Raw genomic sequence first — 21,679 nt, 5'->3', positions numbered from 1 at the left:
TTGAGGTTCAAAATTGAACAAGGCTACTTTATTACTAGTATACAAATTCACTTTCACTTTAGTAAATAAACAGATACATACCAACTTCAATTCTAAAAGTCTCATTCTGATTTATTGATCATGGTATAGTAAAATCGAATTTCTGCACAAAATCATATCCCACACTATAAGATAATATTTGTACCCATAATAAAAGTCTAACTATATCATTCATTTACAAACACAAAGTATTTTCTTTTACTTTAATGTATGACAGTACATTAGAAAATATGTTTATTCTAATGAATATTGTTTAAGGGTGTTACAGTAGCGAATGAATGCGTAGAAGAATTTGAACGGCTGAAAATGAAAAAGGCATATCATTACATTACATTCAAGCTAGACAATGAGATGACACACATTGTGGTGGACAAGACACTCAAAAGCAACATTTGTGATTCATGTATATATCATATTTGCCCTATGTTGCAACTACAATCCCGTTCTGTTTTATCGAATATGCTCTACTGAATTAGACTTTTTTACGGGTTTGTAATAACATAATCAAACGACATTTGCCACATGAATGTCCTTCTGGTATATTTCCCTCTCTTATGTAACTCAACTGCATTACTGCAGAAACTTATTCTTCTGTAGTGTGGATACAAAAACATTACATTAGGGACATACAGACAACGTTGAATTGATGAATCATCCATGTGCTCCTCACAATTCCATTTTAAACTATTTACAACAATTTTATCAGCAATCAACGCGGGTATTCAGAGATACTTTTACTAATCTATTGAAAGGACAATATTTATCAAATGTGGCTACTGAAAAAAATCTAAAAAATTGTTCAAGTACATGTAGTTTCCTCGTGCATAGAAATAATTTTTTTTTTTATACTTCTGTATTCTTTAAACTCTCATGCAAAGTTATTTCAATTAGCGCAATGTAATATTCTATGAAAGACAAACAAGTGTGAACAATGAAAATAACACTTCATTTATGTTTGCACATCAGAGACTTTCTGGATTAACTTTTACCTGAAACGAAATATTTCAAAGCCCCCAATTTACAAAACACACAAACAAAAGTGAAATGCTTTAAGATTGCACTGAAAAAATAAAAGAATTTTGGTTGTGTTATCATGTGTCCATGAATCTGTGATTGGGAGACTACTTTGATATTGTATACAGGTCTTTTGTAGCAATAATATTGAGTTCCTCTATAATAATTAAACTATTTTTTTCTTTCAATTTGTGTCGGGTTTTTGTTGCTCAGTTTTTACTTTTCAGTTTTCAGTGTTTATGATTGAAATATCCCTTTTTGTACAAGGCCTTAATTGTTTTGTTTTTTTATTGGACGTGAGTTTTGTTGTCCGTTTTTTTTATATATTCACTGTTTTCTATAAATAATTAGATTTCAAAAAACATTTTTTTCAGACGTTGCTTACAAACGATTCCTCCAGGAATTAGTAGAAGTGGGTGATTGTCGATACGCGGTTTTTAATGCTCAGTGGCAAGACCAGCTCACAATCAAAAATAACATAGTATTCTTTGCTTGGTAAGTGTATTTAAACAAATTAATCATTCGTGAAATTGTACCAATTAAAGTGAAACTTCGCGGAAATCAGTTGACTCTTTTAAATGTCCTTCTATTCAACACTAACACTGATAGATGTACACCGTCTTAAATTAAGAATGCAAAGGAGGAATACATGTCTTTCATATAGAAGACAACCGGCAAAAAGAGCAGATAACAGCTGATGGCTACCAGTTGGTTTCCCGCACCCGGTGGTCGTCTCAGCTAGCCCCTAAATAAAACTGTGTACTTGTTCAGTAAAAATGGACCTCATAATACACTCTAAAACATATTAATGAAGTAAAATACAAATAAAAAAAATTACAATACTTACTGTGGCAAGAAGCTCCTGACTACGTAATTTTTTATATTATTTTCTCACTTTGTTTCATATTTTCCTGGATTGTTAGTGACTGATTAACTGAAATTTGAGTGAAATCCTTCAATGTTCATTATTGATTGTATTTAACTAAAGTTTGCAAATCTAATGCAGGTCAAATTTTGAGTTGTCTAAAATGCTTTATTGAGATGTAAATTGTTTGAGTGAAAAGTATTGAACAATTATAAACATTGGTAATTGCAAATTAATTATGACCAACTCCATTATGAGTTGATTTAAAAAATATCATACTCAGAAGAAAAATTAAAATGGAAAGTCCCTGATCAAAAATTGCAAATCAAAAGCTCAAACACATTAAATGAATAAAAAACAACTGTCATATGTATTACGATTATAACATTTATAAGACAATATTGTCCGCTGTAACCCTTTCTTGACATTATTACCCATTTTTACACTTCGCTGTCAATATAAAGAAATTTGATGTGACCGTCAAACAAGAAGTTCAGATTGATATAAAACCAGATCAAATCCATCCTTTTCTACCCAAATGGCTGTACCAAGTAAAGGATATGACAGTTGTTATCCATTTGTTTGATGCGTTTGAGCTTTTGATTTTGCCATTTAATTAGGGAATTTCCATATTTAATTTTCCTCGGAGTTCAGATATTTTGTTAATATACTTATTCCTTATGTAGAAAAAAATGGATTAAACCTGGTTTTATAGGTAACCCGACAGTCGCATCAAACCCTATTCTATTGACGGCAATGTGTGAACAAAAAAAACCCTGTAAACTGGGTAAAATGTAAAAAAAATGGGTTCATCAGTCAAGATTGTGTAATAATCTTTATCACTATGACGACAATAAATATGTCAACATGATTTTAGTGTTGTTTCTTTTTCTTATTGTATCATATATTGATTGATACAGCGTTATTTGGTCAATTTGTTTTAGAATACAATAGCAGTAAGAAACCATTTCATTTTTATAAATAGCATGAACTCGACTTTTGGAGAGCTAGTACTTTAGAAATATATTTTAAAGGAATTCAGCTGCCTTTTGCAATTTTGTTAACTGCCAATTGATAAAGTAAGGTTAGTAGATTCGACATTATAGACGAGGGACATTAGAAAGATCAATTCTCCCGAAAGCCCGTTTTGCAACATTCGGATTAATATGAAAGGCATAATCGGAGTGTATTAGAACAAAATAATATACATAGTTAACAATCAATTCAACTGTTTTAGAATTATTTGTATGTTTGATCCAAATAAGCACGACAAACTTGCAACTGGACAATAATCAATTTCAGTCATAAGTTAATTCACATAATACAAACCAATGCTAAAAAATTACCACCTCATCAACTATGTCACCCATCATAAAATTGCCGTACAAGTTATTGATTTCATTTAGGACATGCATGTATTTGCGCTAAAAGACATGAGACATAATTCTGGCGTTTACTAGTTGACAAGTTTTGGCGAATTACAATTATCGGACACGTTTCAGGGTTATAAAATCGGACACGTTCGGGCAATATTGAATGTAACGGACCATTTATGGAGAATCGACACGTTTGAGGGACTCGGACAGATTTGGGAGTGTTACATATATACTCTTATAGTAAATTCAGTGGGTGCTGATCATACTTTTGCTTGCCGCTGTTATAGAACTGTCTAGTACTTGCAAATACAGTTAAACCAGTTTGAAGCGACCACTTAAGGGAGAGCAAAAACGTGGTGTCTTAAGACAGGTGGTTCTTTTAATACAGATTCAATTTATATGAATTGTATTACAGAGGGATATAAAATTGATGGTCTTTTAACGCAGGTTTCTGCTTAATACAGGTGGTCCCTTAAGCAGGTTTGATTTTAATAATTCTCGTTTTTAAAGGTTTATATTAGCCACTGAACAATCAGAGCATAGACTTGTGGAAATATAACAGAAAAACTTATTGTTTGGTAAATTTAGAGTTGTTCAAATCAAAAGCATAGATACAGTTTGTAATTAAATTTCTAGCGTAACAGGTACCTTTTACATGGTTTAGTTGGTCTGAAATATAATTTTACCATTTTGTTTACAGGTCACCAGAAGACAGCCCTGCACCTCACAAGATGGTATATACTACAAGCAAAGACTATTTAAAGAGGGCGCTATTAATCGGTTTAAAATTACAGGGAACAACCATTAATGAATTCGATTTTAAAGAAGTAATGGCCAAGATCATGCAAGGCAAATAAATTGGAAATTACGGATTTTATAATTAACTCTTATTACAGATTTGACTTATCTTTCTTATACCTTTTTTGATACTTTGAGCATAGGAAAAACTAACTTTTGTCTTACGAGAAGTTTAAAGGAAGATAAGTTAAAGTTTTAGATAAATAAATTTAGATACAGAAAAAAATTCTGAAATCAAGATCAATATTCCTACTCTAATTTCATACTATTTCTTTACAATTTTGTATTTATATGTGTTTTGGAAGGACGGTTTATTCCATTTATCCCTTGTAGATACATGATGTATATTGTTGTAAAATTCATATAACATCTTTTCATACGAATTTTACCATATGTATTTTTTTTTGTAAATCTTTGGCAGAATCAGTAAACTGTTCCAAGTATTAAAACAGCTTGTGTTTTATCAATGGTTTTGTTAATATCATTTTTTTGTAATATTTCTTTACTACGTATTCTTTTTTTTCACAAAGAAACTAATAACACATCTTGTATGTTGTAAAAACACTTTTCGCTTTGTATGAATCAGATTTTGAGATTTTGTTATCAGTGTTGTTTTACTGCAAGTATTAATTGTAAATGAGTGTCCAAATAATTTCAAATCCAATAAAAGTTTCTCTTTTTTGTATAAGTGTTTTATTCGTACTTTATTTGTTCTTTTTATTTTATTTTTATTCTAACGTTACTGATGCGTCTTTTGTATTCTCGTGCGTGCATCATTTTCTATCATGATTTTCTTGATAGAGGGTTGCTGCTCACAAGGAAGCTATTAAACCAAAAGTTTCAAATGGTGAAGTTGAAATCATCCCTTCGTAAATTTTACGGACGCCATCACGAGTTGGTTGACCGTTATGGAATAACCGTTTCACAAATGATATCGGATATGTTCCTTACGTCGTAACTACAATCCCCTTTCCTTTCATGAATGTGACCTACCGAATTAGACTATTTACCGGCTTTGTTATCACATAGGCAAAACGACGGGTGCCACATGTGGAGCAGGATCTGCTTACCCTTCCGGAGCACCTGAGATCCCCCCTAGTTTTTTGGTGGGGTTCGTGGTGTTTATTCTTTAGTTTTATATGTTGTGTCATGAGTACTATTGTTTGTCTGTTTGTCTTTTTCAATTTTAGCCATGGCGTTGTCAGTTTGTTTTAGATTTATGAGTTTGACTGTCCCTTTGGTATCTTTCGTCCCTCTAGTGTAGACCAAACCCGAGTCTGGCGTGCATACTAAACTTCAATCCTGGTATCTAGGATGACTTTATTTTCTTTTTCAAATCGAACTAAAAATAGTGAACTTGACCAAATAAAAAGCTGATCTGAGACACAAGGGATATGTAGTCCAACATGAATTTATTACCTTAAATTGAATATCCATTTCGTTGAAAATGTCCTTGATAGTTCTGTACAGTGATATAATTTGGAAATAATGTGACCTATTTTAACGCACTTTATTTTGAACTGTATCATTTGTATGTTGAAATTGAATCATTATTATTATTAATAATAATTATTAAGTGCATTTCTGATACACTCTTTAAGTATATGGAACATTTAAGTTCTACATATTTGCATTTCATTATGAAACATCACGAGTTACAAGGGGAGACATATACTTTTCAAGTAAATTTGTTTTTTTAAATATGCTTTGAAATCGGAATATTTAGTGGGAATTGTCTTTTCCGTACTTGTTTTTATTTTTATCGAACTTGAATCATGTAATAATCCCAAACTATGTAATCAAAATGCAAGTGCATTCCACTGCAGGTGGAGTTTTTATTCCCTAAGGGTATCACCAACCCAGTAGTTAACACTCCTGTTTTGACATTAGTGACCAATGATATGGTCATATCATAAATTAACTTTTTATAAAAATTTTAATATTTGAAATGTTAAGGCTTATTTCTACCTCAGGAATCGATGACCTAAGCTGTATTTGTCAAAACTTCAAGAAATGTCGGTTTTAATGTCTTTCAACTTCGTACTTTATTTGGCCTGTTTAACTTTTTTGGTTTGGAGCGTCACTAATGAGCGTTTCATAGACGAAACATGCGTCTGGCGTAAATTTCGATAGAACATATGTTGGATAAACTTCCAAGATGACATTGTACTATCTGTCTTTCTTCTTTTTTTTCGGGAGGGGTGGACCAATTTAAGATAATTTATTATAAGACTAAGAACTGTTGATAGCGTTATCTAAACATCCACTGTATCTACGCTGTTAGATGCATTGACAAAAACTAATACCTTGTATTCTTATAAATGTTAGTTTATACATGAGCTTCTTATCTTTTAACTTCACATTTCTTACAAAGAAATGATAAAAACCCAGCATTTTCCTTGTTCTGTTATAACGATATTATATTTTGTTCCAATAATTCAACATTGAGCAAAGCCCATACTGCATAGTCATGCAGCTATAAAAGGCCATGAAATGACAAATGTAAAAAAATCCAAACAAGAAATCTGATGGCATAATTTATGTTAAAAAAATGAACGGAAAACAAATATGTGTACACCAACAAAAGTTAACCACTGAGCTACAGGCTCCTGAATGGGGACAGGTACATACATGCATAATGTGGCGGGGTTAAACATGTTAGCAGGATCCCAACCCTTCTCTTAACATTGAACAGTGGTGTAACATCACAACACAAGAAAGAACCATTAAAGGGCTTCACTCATTAGATGCATTTAATTTTGGGTTATTGGTAATCCATAGAGCTTACGTGTGATGTCCTAGTAATGTCTCATGACCAGTGGGTTATTGGTAATCCATAGAGCTTAAGTGTGATGTCCTAGTAATGTCTCATGACCAGGTTTACACCCATCTTAAATCCAGGATATGTTCTACATGTCTCCATGCATTGTACGTTGTATCATGTCCGCTGGATCCTAGCTTGGTGCACCTGTACCACGTCAGGAATATGACAGTTGTTTTCCATTCGTTTGATGTGTTTGGACTTTTGATTTTGCCTTTTGTTTTTTTATTTTCCTTTTTGAATTTTCCTTGGAGTTCAGTATTTTTGTATTTTTACTTTTTAATTGAGATTTAACATTTATTCATGGATGCAAGTGGCCTAAATTAATTGTTAACCTTTAAAATTACGTACAAAGCAATTATTGATATATGTATACAAGTAAATATCAGCAGTAAATGTATTTATAAATGCAACAACATCTCAAAAAGTGTTTTTTGCTGTTGTCTATTTCCATTAGTAAAGAAGACTGATATTCTTAATACTTTATAATTCAAAAAGTTGTTAAACCATGTTTTATTATATATCTCCCCGATGAATGGTTTAAAGGTACTCTTATCCATGATTAAAGAAAAAATGGCAATGTAAACAATGTAAAAATCGATAAACAATATCAGAACATATGGAGAACTATCTGCTTGTGATCCTGTTCTTTAAATTAACACACCTACTCTGATAATGAATACTACAGATAAGCATCATACCTCACTGGCGGTATTTAAGCCTATGTAATCAACCAATCTTTTCCAACAAAAGGGGGGACCGGCCGCTGAAAAACCCTCTTAATCAGCCCCTGTACTTGATCTATGACGTTCATCTACTCCCCCTCTGATAAATTAAGAATAGAAATTTCGGTTGTTCTAGTATCACCATATGTTGTTGAAGAAAAAGCTGTCTGAACACAATAGCAAGCAATCAAAGCACTGGTGACCTTACTGGTAACGTTACGGAGAAGCATGCGATAACAACTTGAAGCAGTTCATAAAGTTTTCATTTCATCCTGATAAGCACTATTACGGAACATTTGACATTTACGAAAATGTGTATATGTATTCTCTGTTATCAAAATTTTTTGAGAAAGTACAATGCTCTTCAACTTCATACTTTATTTGGCCTTTTAAACATTTTGGGATTTGAGCGTCACTGATGAGTCTTTTGTAGACAAAACGCGCGTCTGACGTAAATATGAAATTTTAATCCTGATATCTATGGTGAGTTTATTTACAAAAGCAAAACAATAACATGAAACGTATTTGTTCATTAACTGACCAGCATACGATACAGACAAGCATTTGGTCGGTTCTTGCATTGCCTAATTTTGGATGGTCCACAAACAATAAAAAGTATGACAAAGATTTGTATTTTCACGACAACGTGTCAAAGTGTCTGTCTTGTGACGTCATTGGTGAAAAACGTTAGATTTTTTAAAATTTTATTTTACAGAATTTGACCTTTAAGACAGAAATGATTTCAATATTAAATCAAAAGATCAAATTTTAGAAACATAAAAGGGACAAATTAAGAACATTATTGCACCTTTATGTTAATGTTCCTCAAAGAAAATTTGTTTAAAACATACTAATGATGTTTTGCCGCAGGAATTGACAACCTGAGATGAATTTGTAAAAAAATCCCTCTCGTAATTTTTATGCCAAGTTTTCAACCAACTTGAGATGGCGTTAGTAAAATTTAAGAAAGGATGATTTCAACTTCACCAATTAAAACTACTCACATAAAGCTTCCTAGTAAGCTGCAACCTTCTTTCAATGAAGTCATGGTAGGAAATACGAGCCCTGGAATTTCATATTAACTGGGAAATATGTGCTCTCAGTAGAAATACATTGTTTGTATAATTGTGCACATATTTTCGATTTCAATTTTCGGATTAAACAATGTGTTCGAATCGGCCTTCCAAATGTTTAAATTCGAGTGCCATCAAATGGTCTAACGTAGACAAAACGCGTACTCAAGGTTGGTTTACTTTATGATTTTGTTAATTATGTGTATGAAGAGAAGATAAAAACGTAATGAAAAAAGATTAATCTAATTATTAACATTAAGAATTAAGATTTTATTTTTATGAAATTTATCGATAACTTTTTATCGCACCGCGGGTAAATTATCACGTTTTGATTAGATTAAAGCTACACATGGGGACCCCCTATGGATCCGTAAGGGCTAGTAAATTTCATAGAGTGGTCATGACGTCCCGTTTTCTGTTAATGGTGACGTCATCTATTAATGTTGTTGTGTTTCATTGTTTATTTTTTCAACAAAACTCAGTAGAAAGAGTCCAGCGTGCGATGAATTCGTTATATGGTTAACTACTGACCCCCTACGGACCATATAGGGTGGATAAAACCCATCCGGTCTCACCCTGTATGGATTTTACTAACCCTTCTTGGATCCGTAGGTGGTCAGTAGCGAACAATATAACTTGTAGTAACGTTCAAATTCATATTTGATAAGTTTATGTTCATATGTGATTTTTTTTTACCAGACTTTGATATAAGCCAAGAAATGTGTAGCAAATTGAAAAACTTTATAAAAAAAAAAGGAAAACTTTGTTGAAAATTTGAATTGATGGTTCACCATTTGAAACGAAATCCGTGAAAATTGTGTCCAACCAAACATGACGAATAATTATAAATGCACAGTAATTAATTAAAAAGAATATTACTCTTAGTTAAGAACTTATCTATATCTATTTTATTTTTGTCTAACGTAAATGAAATGCATGCTACGAAGTAAAATCGTCCCATGAACGTACATTGTATTTGAAGCGCGTCGCGGTCACACCTATATCGATTATCCGTGCTTGCTGTGTGTGTTGGATATCAAATTATGGGGTGTTTCACTGAACAAGGGACCAGCTGAGGCCCACCTTTGGGTGCGGGATTTTCTCGCTGCATTGGCATTTTCCCCCGTTTCCATTCTCAAGGCTATTGTTTTTACTACTTCTGGATACACATGGTCTTATAAATTCGCGGATTTATGCCACGATAAAAATGTCAGAGCATATTTCGTTGAATGTGAGAAGACTTTTTTAAAACGTCATGGGTGCGTTTTATAGGTTCATACCGGCGACACACATCAGCGTAAAGCACCAACGGAAGCTGGACGTGGTCAATGTTTTGTTGAATGTCAGAGTACGTTTTTGATATGCTAAGGGTGCGTTTTATACGTTCACGAAGAGCTGTAACTACGCCAGGCGTGTGTGAAAAACTCGCCCGGCATAAATCCAAGTTAAAATTCAAAGAAAATTCGAACGATCTTGATACGTTTACAACGTGCTTTAAATGTGTCTCAAACTTATCTGCAGCGTCTTCCAACGCGCTTGTAACGTATGTATAGCGTACGTGTAGCAAACAGGTATACACTCGACAAACGCTATTACGTGATGAAAATCCTTATGCTGCATATTTCATTGTATTTCCTCGAGTTGAAGCGTTCGTTAGAGGTTTCCCGATTTTCTACGTATCAGGTATGGTTGGTACGTAAAGCAACCGTAAATGCTGTTTAAGAGGTATCATTTTAAGCATGAAAGACAATTTTTTTATTACTCATGTTAAAATCAAAATAATTGAAATGCGTATTACCAAAAAACTTGCTTAACGATTTATTTAATAACGATTTCAACGTTTCAATAACTCTTTGAATGTGATTTTTTATTGGATGACTTAGTTATGCACAAGTGCATGAATCAAACAGAACTTTTAACGAACTGGGTTAACAATACGGGGCGCCGAACGGGACTCTTGTGGTTTTGTACTCGAAATTCAATTTTGTACGGACAAAGTGAGTTTTGTTCTACAAAAAATGAATTTTGTTTACAAAAATGAATTTTGTCTACAAAAATGAATTTTGTCATCACAAAATTGAGGTTCTCATAACATGCATAAATCAAGTCTGTATCACATAGTTTTTTGTAAGACAAAAATGATTTTGTTTTAACAGAATTGAATTTTGTACAAAACCACAAGAGTCCCATTCGGCGCCTCGTAAACACGGACTTATAGATTCTAAATATAGATTTGCGTTTCTCTTAAACATTGTTTTCTTATAGAGTGAGACTTAGGAATAATTATCATAATAACTATAGGCTAATTTCTAAAACACATGATACTTGTGTTGGTTATATTTGTTCACGTGTAAAATTTGCGAAGTTTTCATATTTTAATTAGTTCTTGCATGATTTTGAAATTAGTTCTATTATTCAATTAATCTATTTCGATCATTGCAGCAGAAGGTGTTTTTATGATAGAATAAGGGAGCTGAGATTTCATATTGAGTGATAAATTGGAATTTTCCGTCATATTTTGTTTTCTTGAAATGCATTCTAGAAAGTAAAATTAAAAAAAAAATGATTAATCAGTATTCACTATTCGGTTGCCAATGAAAAAAATCATTCCTTGAATCAATGAATGTAATTGACTAGAATTATTTTCATATGATTATACTAACGACGTAATAAAATATAATTGAACTGACATTTGTGTCCAATGAATATTTTATTAAAAAAAAATGAAATGGAAATTGGGAATATGTCAAAGACCAAAGAGCAGTGAGACAGTCCCGCATTCGGAAGTGGACATCAGCTGGCCCCCGAAAACAAAATGTGTACTAGTTCAGTGAAAATGGATGTCATACGATATATACTCTAAAACATATAAATGAACTAAATTTTAAAAAAAATAATACAAGACTAACAAAGGCTTCTGTCTTGGGATTGATTAGTGTATCTATTATTTGATCCCTTATTCGTACCTTTAACGTTAGTAAAATTTCTTATACGTGTGAATTTTGACGAATTTCAGAAAAATATAAGAATTGGATTATAGATAATGAATTCAAACAACTAAAATAAACCTACAATACTAAATTCTATCATAGAATGCAAAGAAGTCCTTCTGATTATTTATTACAAACAAGTAAGTTGATCTCCGATTTTATATGCTATCATGATTATCACATAGATTAAAATCTATTGAAGATGAGACTCATTATACAGTTAGTTGTCCTTTATATAGCGAACAGAGAATATTATCATTGGATATAGTAAACAGTTTTTGTACTAATTGTAAAGAATTATCCAATAATAAAACATATGGCTGGCTGTTCACAAATAAGCATTTACCAACTTTTAAGTGCCTAGGAAATGAGATTTTTCAGTGTGTAGATATGAGATCCAAAAGGAAACAAAATACATAAATGATATTTGATTATTATGAGATATGTTGTAATAGTCATATGAGACAGACGATGCTCTGATCCTGTCGATAACATGACCGAAATAGTTCAGGTTCTTGTTTTTATTTTTTCCAATGGTATTGTGCATATTGTTGTGGAATGATGCCCTTCGTGTGTTGTATATTTGATTCTTAAGTCTCGTATCTCATCTATACATCTTATTACAGACTTCCTACGTCGTGTTTTTGTTCATATACTTATACTGACAGATTTAAAAACGCCATGTAATTAGTGAGCGTCAAAAGTAACGAAAACTTTTTTTTTAATTTACCATTAACATTAAATATTTTCAATAAGGTCAATTTTGTATTTCAAAATAGCTCTTTTTTATTAATTTTTTTTCTACAGGCTTAACCCCGAAAAATGCAAACTTTTTTTTATTTTAAACTATTATATCAGTCTAACAGGCAAACATAAAATAAAGTATGAATGTACTTTTTGTTTAGCTTCTTTTTGCTGAAGCAATTTCGGGGGAAATACAACTAAATTTACAACTGTTTGTTGCAACGGTTACTTGCAACGGTTTGTTGAAAGCATAATCGAGTACACGCAATATTGTTAGTAACACATCTTTATGAATGTTATACCAAGTTGTAGCTAATAATCCTCTAAATACGCTAAATAATGATTCAGGTAACATGCATCGACATAAAGGGCATATATAAATTAATTTAAAAACTTCAATGACAGCTCCCAGTTTGTACTACGGTTGGTACCGTAGCAAATCGGGAAACCTCTACTGAGCGTTAACCTTTGCATTTCGACGTACTTTAAACTGATGATACGCATGTCTAATCATTGCATAGCGTTCCTCTTGCGTGCCCTTAACGCATATTTTCTCTGTACGTCTGGTGCACGTCTGTCCATACGTCAATGTGTGACGCCGGCATTACGAAACGCTGAAACCACGCCAGGCATATGTTACCATTTCACAAATGATATCGGATATGTTCCTTACGTCGTAACTACAATCCCCTTCCCTTTCATGAATTTGACCTACCGAATTAGACTATTTACCGGATTTGTAATCACATAAGCAACACGACGGGTGCCGCATGTGGAGCAGGATCTGCTTACCCTTCCGGAGCACCTGAGATCACCCCTAGTTTTTGGTGGGGTTCGTGTTGTTTATTCTTTAGTTTTCTATGTTGTGTCATGTGTACTATTGTTTTTCTGTTTGTCTTTTTCATTTTTAGCCATGGCGTTGTCAGTTTGTTTTAGATTTATGAGTTTGACTGTCCCTTTGGTATCTTTCGTCCTTCTTTTACAAACACGCCCCACATACGTATAAGTAAAAGTCCAAGTAAAAGTCGAACGATCTTGATGTGTATATAAAGTGCATTAAACGTGTCTTAAACATATCTATAGCATTTTTCAACGTGCTTGTCACGTATGTATTACGTGCGTGTAGCGAACAGGTATACGCTTAACAAAGGCTAGTGCTAGATTAAAATGTGTATGCTGCATAAAATTGTCCTTGAGTTAAAGTTTTCATAAAGAAAGCGTATACCATTGCATTTCAACGTACTTCAAACTTATGCAACGCGCGTCTAACGATTGCTTAGCGTTCGTCTTGACGTATACGTTCAATTTTCAATGTACGTCTGGTGCACGTTGGTCTTCACGCACATGTGAGACGCCGGAATTATGTAGACGAAACGCGCGTTAGACGTATTAAAATATAAGCATGGTAACTTGATGACCTCTTTTGACTTTTTAAGTGTAAATGAAATCAATAACTGCAGACTTTTAGTATATTTACCTTATAAAGGAAACAAACATAAAACATAATCATATAAATCATCTGTTTAAAATGACAGACAACACGATCACTGTATGTATGGCGACAAGAAGACAATAAACAAAGTATGACTCAGGAAACCATAGATTAAGCTTCGTAAATCATGTCTGTAACATCATATTTAATCAGACGCTTACAGGGGTTTGAAATCATTGTTACATCGAAGCTGTTCCATTTGATTCAAAATAAGATAATAAATTGTAATAAAAGACTAATTTATTATATACGTTTCACATGCCACTTGATTAAAATGAAAAACGTTCATCATTCCACATTTAGCCCAGTGATAAACATTTGCATACGGAGTTCTTTCGGTTCCGAAGCAAGAATTATGTTGAAGTATGTTATCTTCCCAGTTAAAATTATCATTAGAGCCAATATAAGCTTTTACTTCGAACCAACCACTAATTGTCTTAGAACAATCCATTTCAATGTTCACTAACCAATAATGTTCGCCAAATCTGTAAAAACGATAAAACACATAAATCATAGAGTATTACACATTTTAAGTTACACAATCTTTACAAATTCAAATCAGTCCTCATATTGCATTGAGTGTTCAGTTTTCAATATCATCTATATTTGAAATCGTATATAATTATTAGAACAATACACCATATCACTATCGTAAAAGCATCAATTTTCGTTAAAGATTTAATTTCGTTGATTTCGTGGATAAGAATTATTTGTTTCTTATGAATATACCATGACCAGGTTCTTTAATTCGCCATGAATTAAACGCGTCATAAAACCTTTGATTTTGTATAAGTATTGACAATTTATCAAAAAAGCAAAAGAAAATTCCTGTTAAAGAAATATTCATAGCCCAGTCATCAGAATTTTATCCGCTTTCCAACAAAAAATCATAAAGCATTTTTAACTCGAAAACAAGTCACCCTACGTTGACACATTTTCCTGATTCAAAACCGGTCAGTCGTTGTCCTTATTTCTAATTGTAGCAGACTGAACCTATCATTCGAAATCAGCACGTGAATGAACCGATCCCCTACACTCAAAATGTTTATGTGAACATTGATATAGAGGTGGGTTTTTTTAAAAAGTCTTACGTATTGAGTTTGTTGTATCTACCATCACTTGGGTTGTTAGTCGTCCAGACAGCCGGCGTACCAAAGGCCCGTTCTCCTTGAAATGTACCTTGACCAGGCTCCGGTCCAAACCAATCCAATAACTTGTCTCCATTTCGCCATGCATTATACGCGTCATACTGTCCGCTTGATCCAAGATTGATGCTTTGTATTGGTATGGAACAATTACTCATTGATGCCACTGACATACCTCTACAACCTGAAAAAATATTATCTTTAAACGACTATAATAACTGAAAATGTCTCTTATTTCGAATCTATATAAACTGAGTTGAACTCATTTAGCCGAAAAGCCAACTGAGCAGTTATCATCACTTGTCATCCTGCATCTTCCGTCCGTCGTCTTCGTCGTTATTTTTTTTTTCTGAAATTTAATTAGACTTGACTACAACCATTATTGCGGAATCTAGTTTTAAAATATGATCCGATGATCCAATGTACCTGTCAACATACACACTTTCAACATTTGTGTTCATCTTTCAACGTTCGTGTTCAACTTTCAACATTCGTATTCAACTTTCAACATTCGTGTTCAACTTTCAACATTCGTGATCAACTCTCACTGTCGTGTTCAACTTTCAACATTCGTGTTCAACCTTCAACATTCGTGTTCAACTTTCAACATTTGTGTTCAACCTTCAATATTTGTGTTCAACTTTCAACATTCGAGTTCATCCTTCAACATTCGTGTTCAACTTTCAACATTCGTGTTTAACTTTCAACATTCGTTTTAAACATTCAACATTTTTTCCAGAATTCATTTTGTAGCTGACATTGCTAGGACTTGAACAAAAGAGGTAGAATGCAAGTTTTGTTGATCATCTAGAAAACCGCTATGGATAGAGATAACATGACGAAACAGAAATTATCAGAATGTTCAGATCTACCTGTTGTTTTTACGAATTAAGTGGCATGCGCCTTCTTATATGAGTTATTTCTCTTTAAATGTTAAATATGTTTTCATTCATGTCTATCATTTTGAAAACTATTATAGATAGACAACAAAGTTAAATAAGGAGAAATTATCAGCATACCAATATCTACAAATAAAAGAAATGTTTAAACTCTTCCGACAACTCATTATCTGAGTTATAAAAATAAGATATGCGTGAATTCAAAATGAATGAGGCACAAACTGAATTTTTTGGTCAATTTTCAACCAAGTTGAAATAGTTTTTCGTCGGTAATTTTAGATTGTTTGTTCATTGAAGTTCGTAAATCGAAGAGAACAATACAATCAAGAAATAATTAAAAAAGTTTCAGCATTTTTATTAACAGGATATAAAAAAAAGAAAACTATAACATGAAAACATTGCATTATATTTTTTGAAAAGAATTCAAAACAGAAATTGACAGTTTTTTACAGTGCAATTAATCACTGGGACTAAAGTTATTATTTTCAGGCATAAAACATTTTGTACTACACTTTTTTTTATTAATTATTATTTTTTTGTCTTTTTCCCCCTCATTTTTTATGAGGCTGGTTCAAAAAGTTTTTAAGATCAAATTAAGATACATTACTTTTCGTGTAAGAGTAATCTTTTTAGATGGCAAACAAACCAAAAAAAATATTCAAATATAAAAAAAAAGATATATGAACACCCTGCTTTCCTGATTTTGTTGCACTCCTGACACTTACCTTATATTACCTTAGCCGTATTTGGCACAACTTTTTGGAACTTTGGATCCTCAATGCTCTTCAACTTCGTACTTGTTTGGCTTTATAAATATTTTGATATGAGCGTCACTGATGAGTCTTATGTAGACGAAACGCGCGTCTGGCGTTCTAAATTATAATCCTGGTACCTTTGATAACTACTTACCATAAACAACAGTCGAAAGAATATAAATGAAATATAGAAGAAAATAAGAAAATGGATACTTTCTTCCATTTAAGTGTTGATTTGTTTTGTTTTTTTATCATAATTGTAGTTTTTTTGGACAAAATACCCTAAGTTTATATTGAATTTGTTAAAATAAACTTGTTTTTTTTTTTAGTTAAAAAAATAGTTCCCATGCATTAAAATCATTATTTTTAATGACAGACATACTGAAAACAACCATATACAATTTTAGTCATATTTTTCTATCAAATCTGCTTTTATGCATACATAAAAATATACAGCAATTTCACCTGTTTCTGTTGCTCTTCTGACACTGTTTATGTACAACAATTAAATGAAAAATACATGAACTAAAGAACAATGAATCTAACATTTATATTCAAAACATATAGTAAAGGAAATTTTCTTCATTTACTGGCTACAACTTTGAGGCATAATTTAAAAATGCAAACACTATGATGAACTATTATAATACAAAAATATCACAAATGACATGATGACTAACGATAATTTAATTTTTCTCATAAAAAATGTAAATTAAATCCCTAAACATCTCAAATTATCTCAAATGATCTTCAATTTTGTTTTCAAAAAGTAGTTGAAGTAGATCACCAATTGGTTCTGATCCTTGAAATTATTTTTTTTTAAATGATAAATATTCTCAAAGCAAACATAAATTATCTGCTGGATAGGATTTGAAAAAAATGTTAGTGATATAAACGGTCCCAATTTATCTGCACAATCAATGTCTCTTCATTGATGCCCGAGACCAAATATTTGAAAATCCAAAGCTTAATAAAAATATGAAGAGCTATAAACAAAAAAAATCGAAGTTAGCAAATATAAATCAGGATATGTCAATAATGCGAAAAGCCCTAACCGCAAAGCAAGCCAAACAAGGCTTTAACATGCAAAAGAATTCTAACGGGAAAATTAAATTTCATGAAACTAAAACCAAATATGAGAAACACTTAATTTGCATTGCAGTCGTCTTGTTTGGGACAATCCCAAGCAGTATATTGCATAATTGAATATGTTCACAATAGATAACACTCCTTATAATATAGGAACAGTTTGTAACAGCACAATATATGAACACAAACACATCTGGGTGGTGTTTATAGAACAGAGAACAATAGCATGAATAGCAAAACAAATGGTGAATAGAGGAACTGTGCAAAAAATTCAAATAATTAAAACATTTTCAAAGGTATGAAAAATAATTAAAGAAACTACAGAATAAATAAATAACACAGAAGCACGCAGGAAAAAGTGCACATAAACCTGAAAAGCAGCTTATGTTTTGAATAAGCACTCGCTACGAGATATACATATATAAAACTATGTTTTTTGTTCAATCATGAATGAAAGTGGAAAATAGTGATATAAAAATTCTCTTTTTAGAGCGGTTTTGATTCAATTTTATCAAAATAAGCAAAGTAAAAATTATGACGAATTATTCACATGCAAGTCTCAATAATTCGATCTCATTCAATTCCTATGCATGTGACTTTCAATTTAACCCCTTAGCTAAAAATGGATTAATCTATCATTAAACGTACGTGCCTAGAAGTAAATAATTGCAGTACTATCTATCTATTTATATCTATATTTATGTTAATATCAATTCAATAGTTCATTTGATGGAGTCTAGACTAAAATACACTCGAAACGAAAATACATATTATCATGCACTAGCCTTGTTAATTGCTTATTTTAGACTTTTTATAATTTGGATATACGTTTAAGTATGTTACAAATCAAATAGAAGAATTTGAGTCATATCAGTGAACATTTATTTGAGGACCCTAGCCCCTTTACTAAATACTAAAACTACATCACAAAAGTTGTCTAAGCTCTGATATTGTATATCAATCACCGAAATGAAGGTTTTAAGAAATATTATATCAATGCTAACACGAAATGGCGAAAAAATGTTAAACAAAACCACATGGAGAACTATATATTTTGTAGCACGACGATACAACAGTTTCTATAAATAACATGACACTCTGGTTATAAATACTACAGGTAAGCAACATACCTGAACTGTGACGTTCATCTATTCCTCCTCTTATAAACAAGTATTGGCCAGACACAGCGTATTTTTGAAAGAAAATAACGGTTCGCCTAATATCGCTGGGTTTTGTCGAAGAAATTGTAGTTTGTACTTCAAACACAGAACTCCCGATCATTGCGTTGTTGACTTTTCCAGTAGTGGGTGTCGTAAATGTCATTGTTGTCGATGGATGTGAAGTTAAAAGATGGGTTTTATTCAGTAATACTTTGACATTCTGGCAGCACGAGTTTGTTGTAAACGATATCAATTTAAGCTGGGCGTCTGTATGAGAAATCTTCTGGTTTAGTGAACTGATGTTGCCTGCAACTGACTTTTTAAGAATGTCTAAACTGTTTTCAAGTTTCTTGTTTTGATTAGTTGTTAGGTGACTTAAGTCTTTCAGAAATGAAGTGCATTCGAGTGCTAGTTCGGCAGTTCTATTTTCGGTCCTGTACATTTCCTTCCGGACTTGCTTTAATTCCTCAATCAAATTTACTTTTGCAACTTGTAAACTTTGTACCTCTCCGTTTAATTCACGCATTGTTTCTTTTAAACTCATTATAACACTTTTCATTTGAGATATTTCTTCAGACGGATAATTTGGATGAGATTGTTTTAAGATTTCCACTTCTTGTTTCAGCAGGTTCATATCTCTTTGGAATGAAATATCCCTTTGTGCTTGTTGTGTAGATGGCGGATCTTTTGTAACCTGATGATTATTAGCACTAACATCAATAAGAAATGCCGATGTGTTACGAATTAGAAGGACATCTAAACTGCTGAATAAGAATATAAACATCAAAACGTTATAAGTTTGTGCCATTTTCACTGTAGTACAGATATTTTTGCTTCTTAAAATTTTTCTTTTCAAATATCAAATACGTGGATACAAGTATTAATCTATCCAATATATAAAATTGATCTTTTTTTATCAGATAGACAGTGTTGCGTTGTCACCTGCAATATGATTTATCATATGAGGTGCATGTTAACCTTCGTATTCACTGTATAAGATAACACTATTTGTTTGAAATAATCTGTTTGAATTAAAACCAAATATGTTAGTGACACACTATTTATTTATCTTTAATTTGAACTGTGAGATTAAACACCGTACATTTTTTGTTAAATTAAAACATGTTTGAATGTAAAAGTATTGTTTCGTTATAGAATCCTGTTGGTAAAAAATGTGTAAGCTGACTATATGAATGTATGTAATTCTAAAATTGACAGACTTATTACGCATATAATAAAGTTCTTCTATTTATATTTTTTTGTGTACATGTATATTAAAAACAAACAGACATACAGAAGTATAATTCATGAACACAGTTATTCAAATATGCGACGAAGCACATACCATCTCTTTAGGACACTTGCAGTATTGAAATGTATATAATAATTATTAACTATCCTAACAGGACATGTTCAGTGTACATAATGAATGTTTTAACAAAATGTATAAATATTTAACACATATATTTATATGCAAAAAAATCCTTTTATTTCAATAAACAATCTTCGTTTAAGCATATAAGGACTGAAAAAAGTACTGAATTACGATATGAGCGCTGTAAACATATCAGTCTTCAGAATAGACATATTCGTTCGTTAAAGTTCTGCATCATGTCAATGCGTATTTTCTGTCAGATTTCTTATAACAACTGTATACTGGATCATTTGATGTTCATATATGTAAAATTATTAATGGGAACACATTGGTCGATTCGAATTGATAAAATGGGTTATTCGAGAAAGCATCATTAACATGTTTTATTGTGCATGCTCAGTGCAAAGTTAAATCTGTACAGTTACTTAAAAAACGAGTTGATCTTTAAATAGAAATAAAAATAGCAGATCAATTACGAACATAAATAGATTTTGTCCCTTCAACATCTTAATGAAAAGTCATGCACGATCCATTTTTTCTGGTCAAATGATTTGCTGTTAAAACGAGTTTTACAATCCATGTATTAATATAAATTGTCCGGGTTGTATTGAATATGCGATTAAATTCCTGATACAAAAAGGCAACAGTAGTACACCGCTGTTCGAAACTCATAAATCGATAGAGAAAAAACAAATCCGGGTTACAAACTAAAACAGAGGAAATCGCATCAAATATAAGAGAACAACGACAGAAACACAACATTAAAATGTAAAACACACAGAAACAAACTATAATATAACAATGGCCATTTTACTGACTTGGTACAGGACATTTTAAGAAAAAAATGGTAGGTTGATCCTTGTTTTGTGGCATGCCAAAACTCCCGCTTTTATGGCAATGTTAAATTTAATATTAAATGGGAGAACATATAGGAGAGAGAAACACACTCATAATAGCTAACAAAAGGTACCATTTTAAAAATGTAATACGCCAAACGTGCGTTTCGTTCACATTAGACTAACCAGTGACGCGTAGATGCAAAAGATTCGAAAGCCAAAACAAGTACAAAGTTTAAGAGCAATGAGGACCTAAAGTTCACAAAAGTTGTGCCGAATACGGCTAGAGTTTTTCTGTCTATGATAAGAACATCCTTATTTGTGTAGAATAATTCATACATTTGAAAACAGTAAAGTTTATAAAAAAATGACTATATAAAATATATATCATACATAAAAGATATACATGATAAAACGGACAGGATAAAAACGGGACAGACAGATTTAAAAAAAAAATGTTGATAACTGAATACTAGTATTGTT

General features: G+C 32.0%; 1 protein-coding gene and 1 long non-coding RNA gene across 2 annotated transcripts; one reads left to right on the top strand and one right to left on the bottom strand.

The window, feature by feature from the left end:
* Nucleotides 1-309: 309 nt before the first annotated feature.
* Nucleotides 310-4,246, top strand: LOC139486461 (uncharacterized). Its single transcript, XR_011655585.1, has 3 exons — nt 310-442; nt 1,428-1,548; nt 3,995-4,246. It is a non-coding gene; the product is annotated as an uncharacterized lncRNA (long non-coding RNA).
* A 9,926-nt stretch (nt 4,247-14,172) lies between these two features.
* On the bottom strand, nt 14,173-19,905 carry LOC139486450 (uncharacterized). The gene is made up of 3 exons (XM_071271333.1): nt 18,956-19,905; nt 15,029-15,266; nt 14,173-14,422 (listed from the first exon to the last, which is right to left on the bottom strand). The coding sequence occupies exons 1-3, from the start codon at nt 19,791-19,793 to the stop codon at nt 14,173-14,175; spliced, it is 1,326 nt and encodes a 441-aa protein (XP_071127434.1). The 5' UTR covers nt 19,794-19,905.
* Nucleotides 19,906-21,679: the final 1,774 nt, after the last annotated feature.

Source organism: Mytilus edulis, chromosome 8, assembly GCF_963676685.1.
Source record: "Mytilus edulis chromosome 8, xbMytEdul2.2, whole genome shotgun sequence".
Lineage (NCBI taxonomy): Eukaryota > Metazoa > Mollusca > Bivalvia > Mytilida > Mytilidae > Mytilus > Mytilus edulis.
This window is presented reverse-complemented; position numbering and strand designations above follow the sequence as displayed.

Excerpts from the sequence above, each read along its gene's own strand:
- LOC139486450 (XM_071271333.1), bottom strand. The coding sequence starts at position 19,793 with ATGGCACAAACTTATAACGTTTTGATGTTTATATTCTTATTCAGCAGT. Across the intron at positions 15,267-18,955 it reads AGATGAACGTCACAGTTCAG|GTTGTAGAGGTATGTCAGTG; the intron begins GTATGTTGCTTA and ends ATATTTTTTCAG. Across the intron at positions 14,423-15,028 it reads AGATACAACAAACTCAATAC|ATTTGGCGAACATTATTGGT; the intron begins GTAAGACTTTTT and ends TCGTTTTTACAG.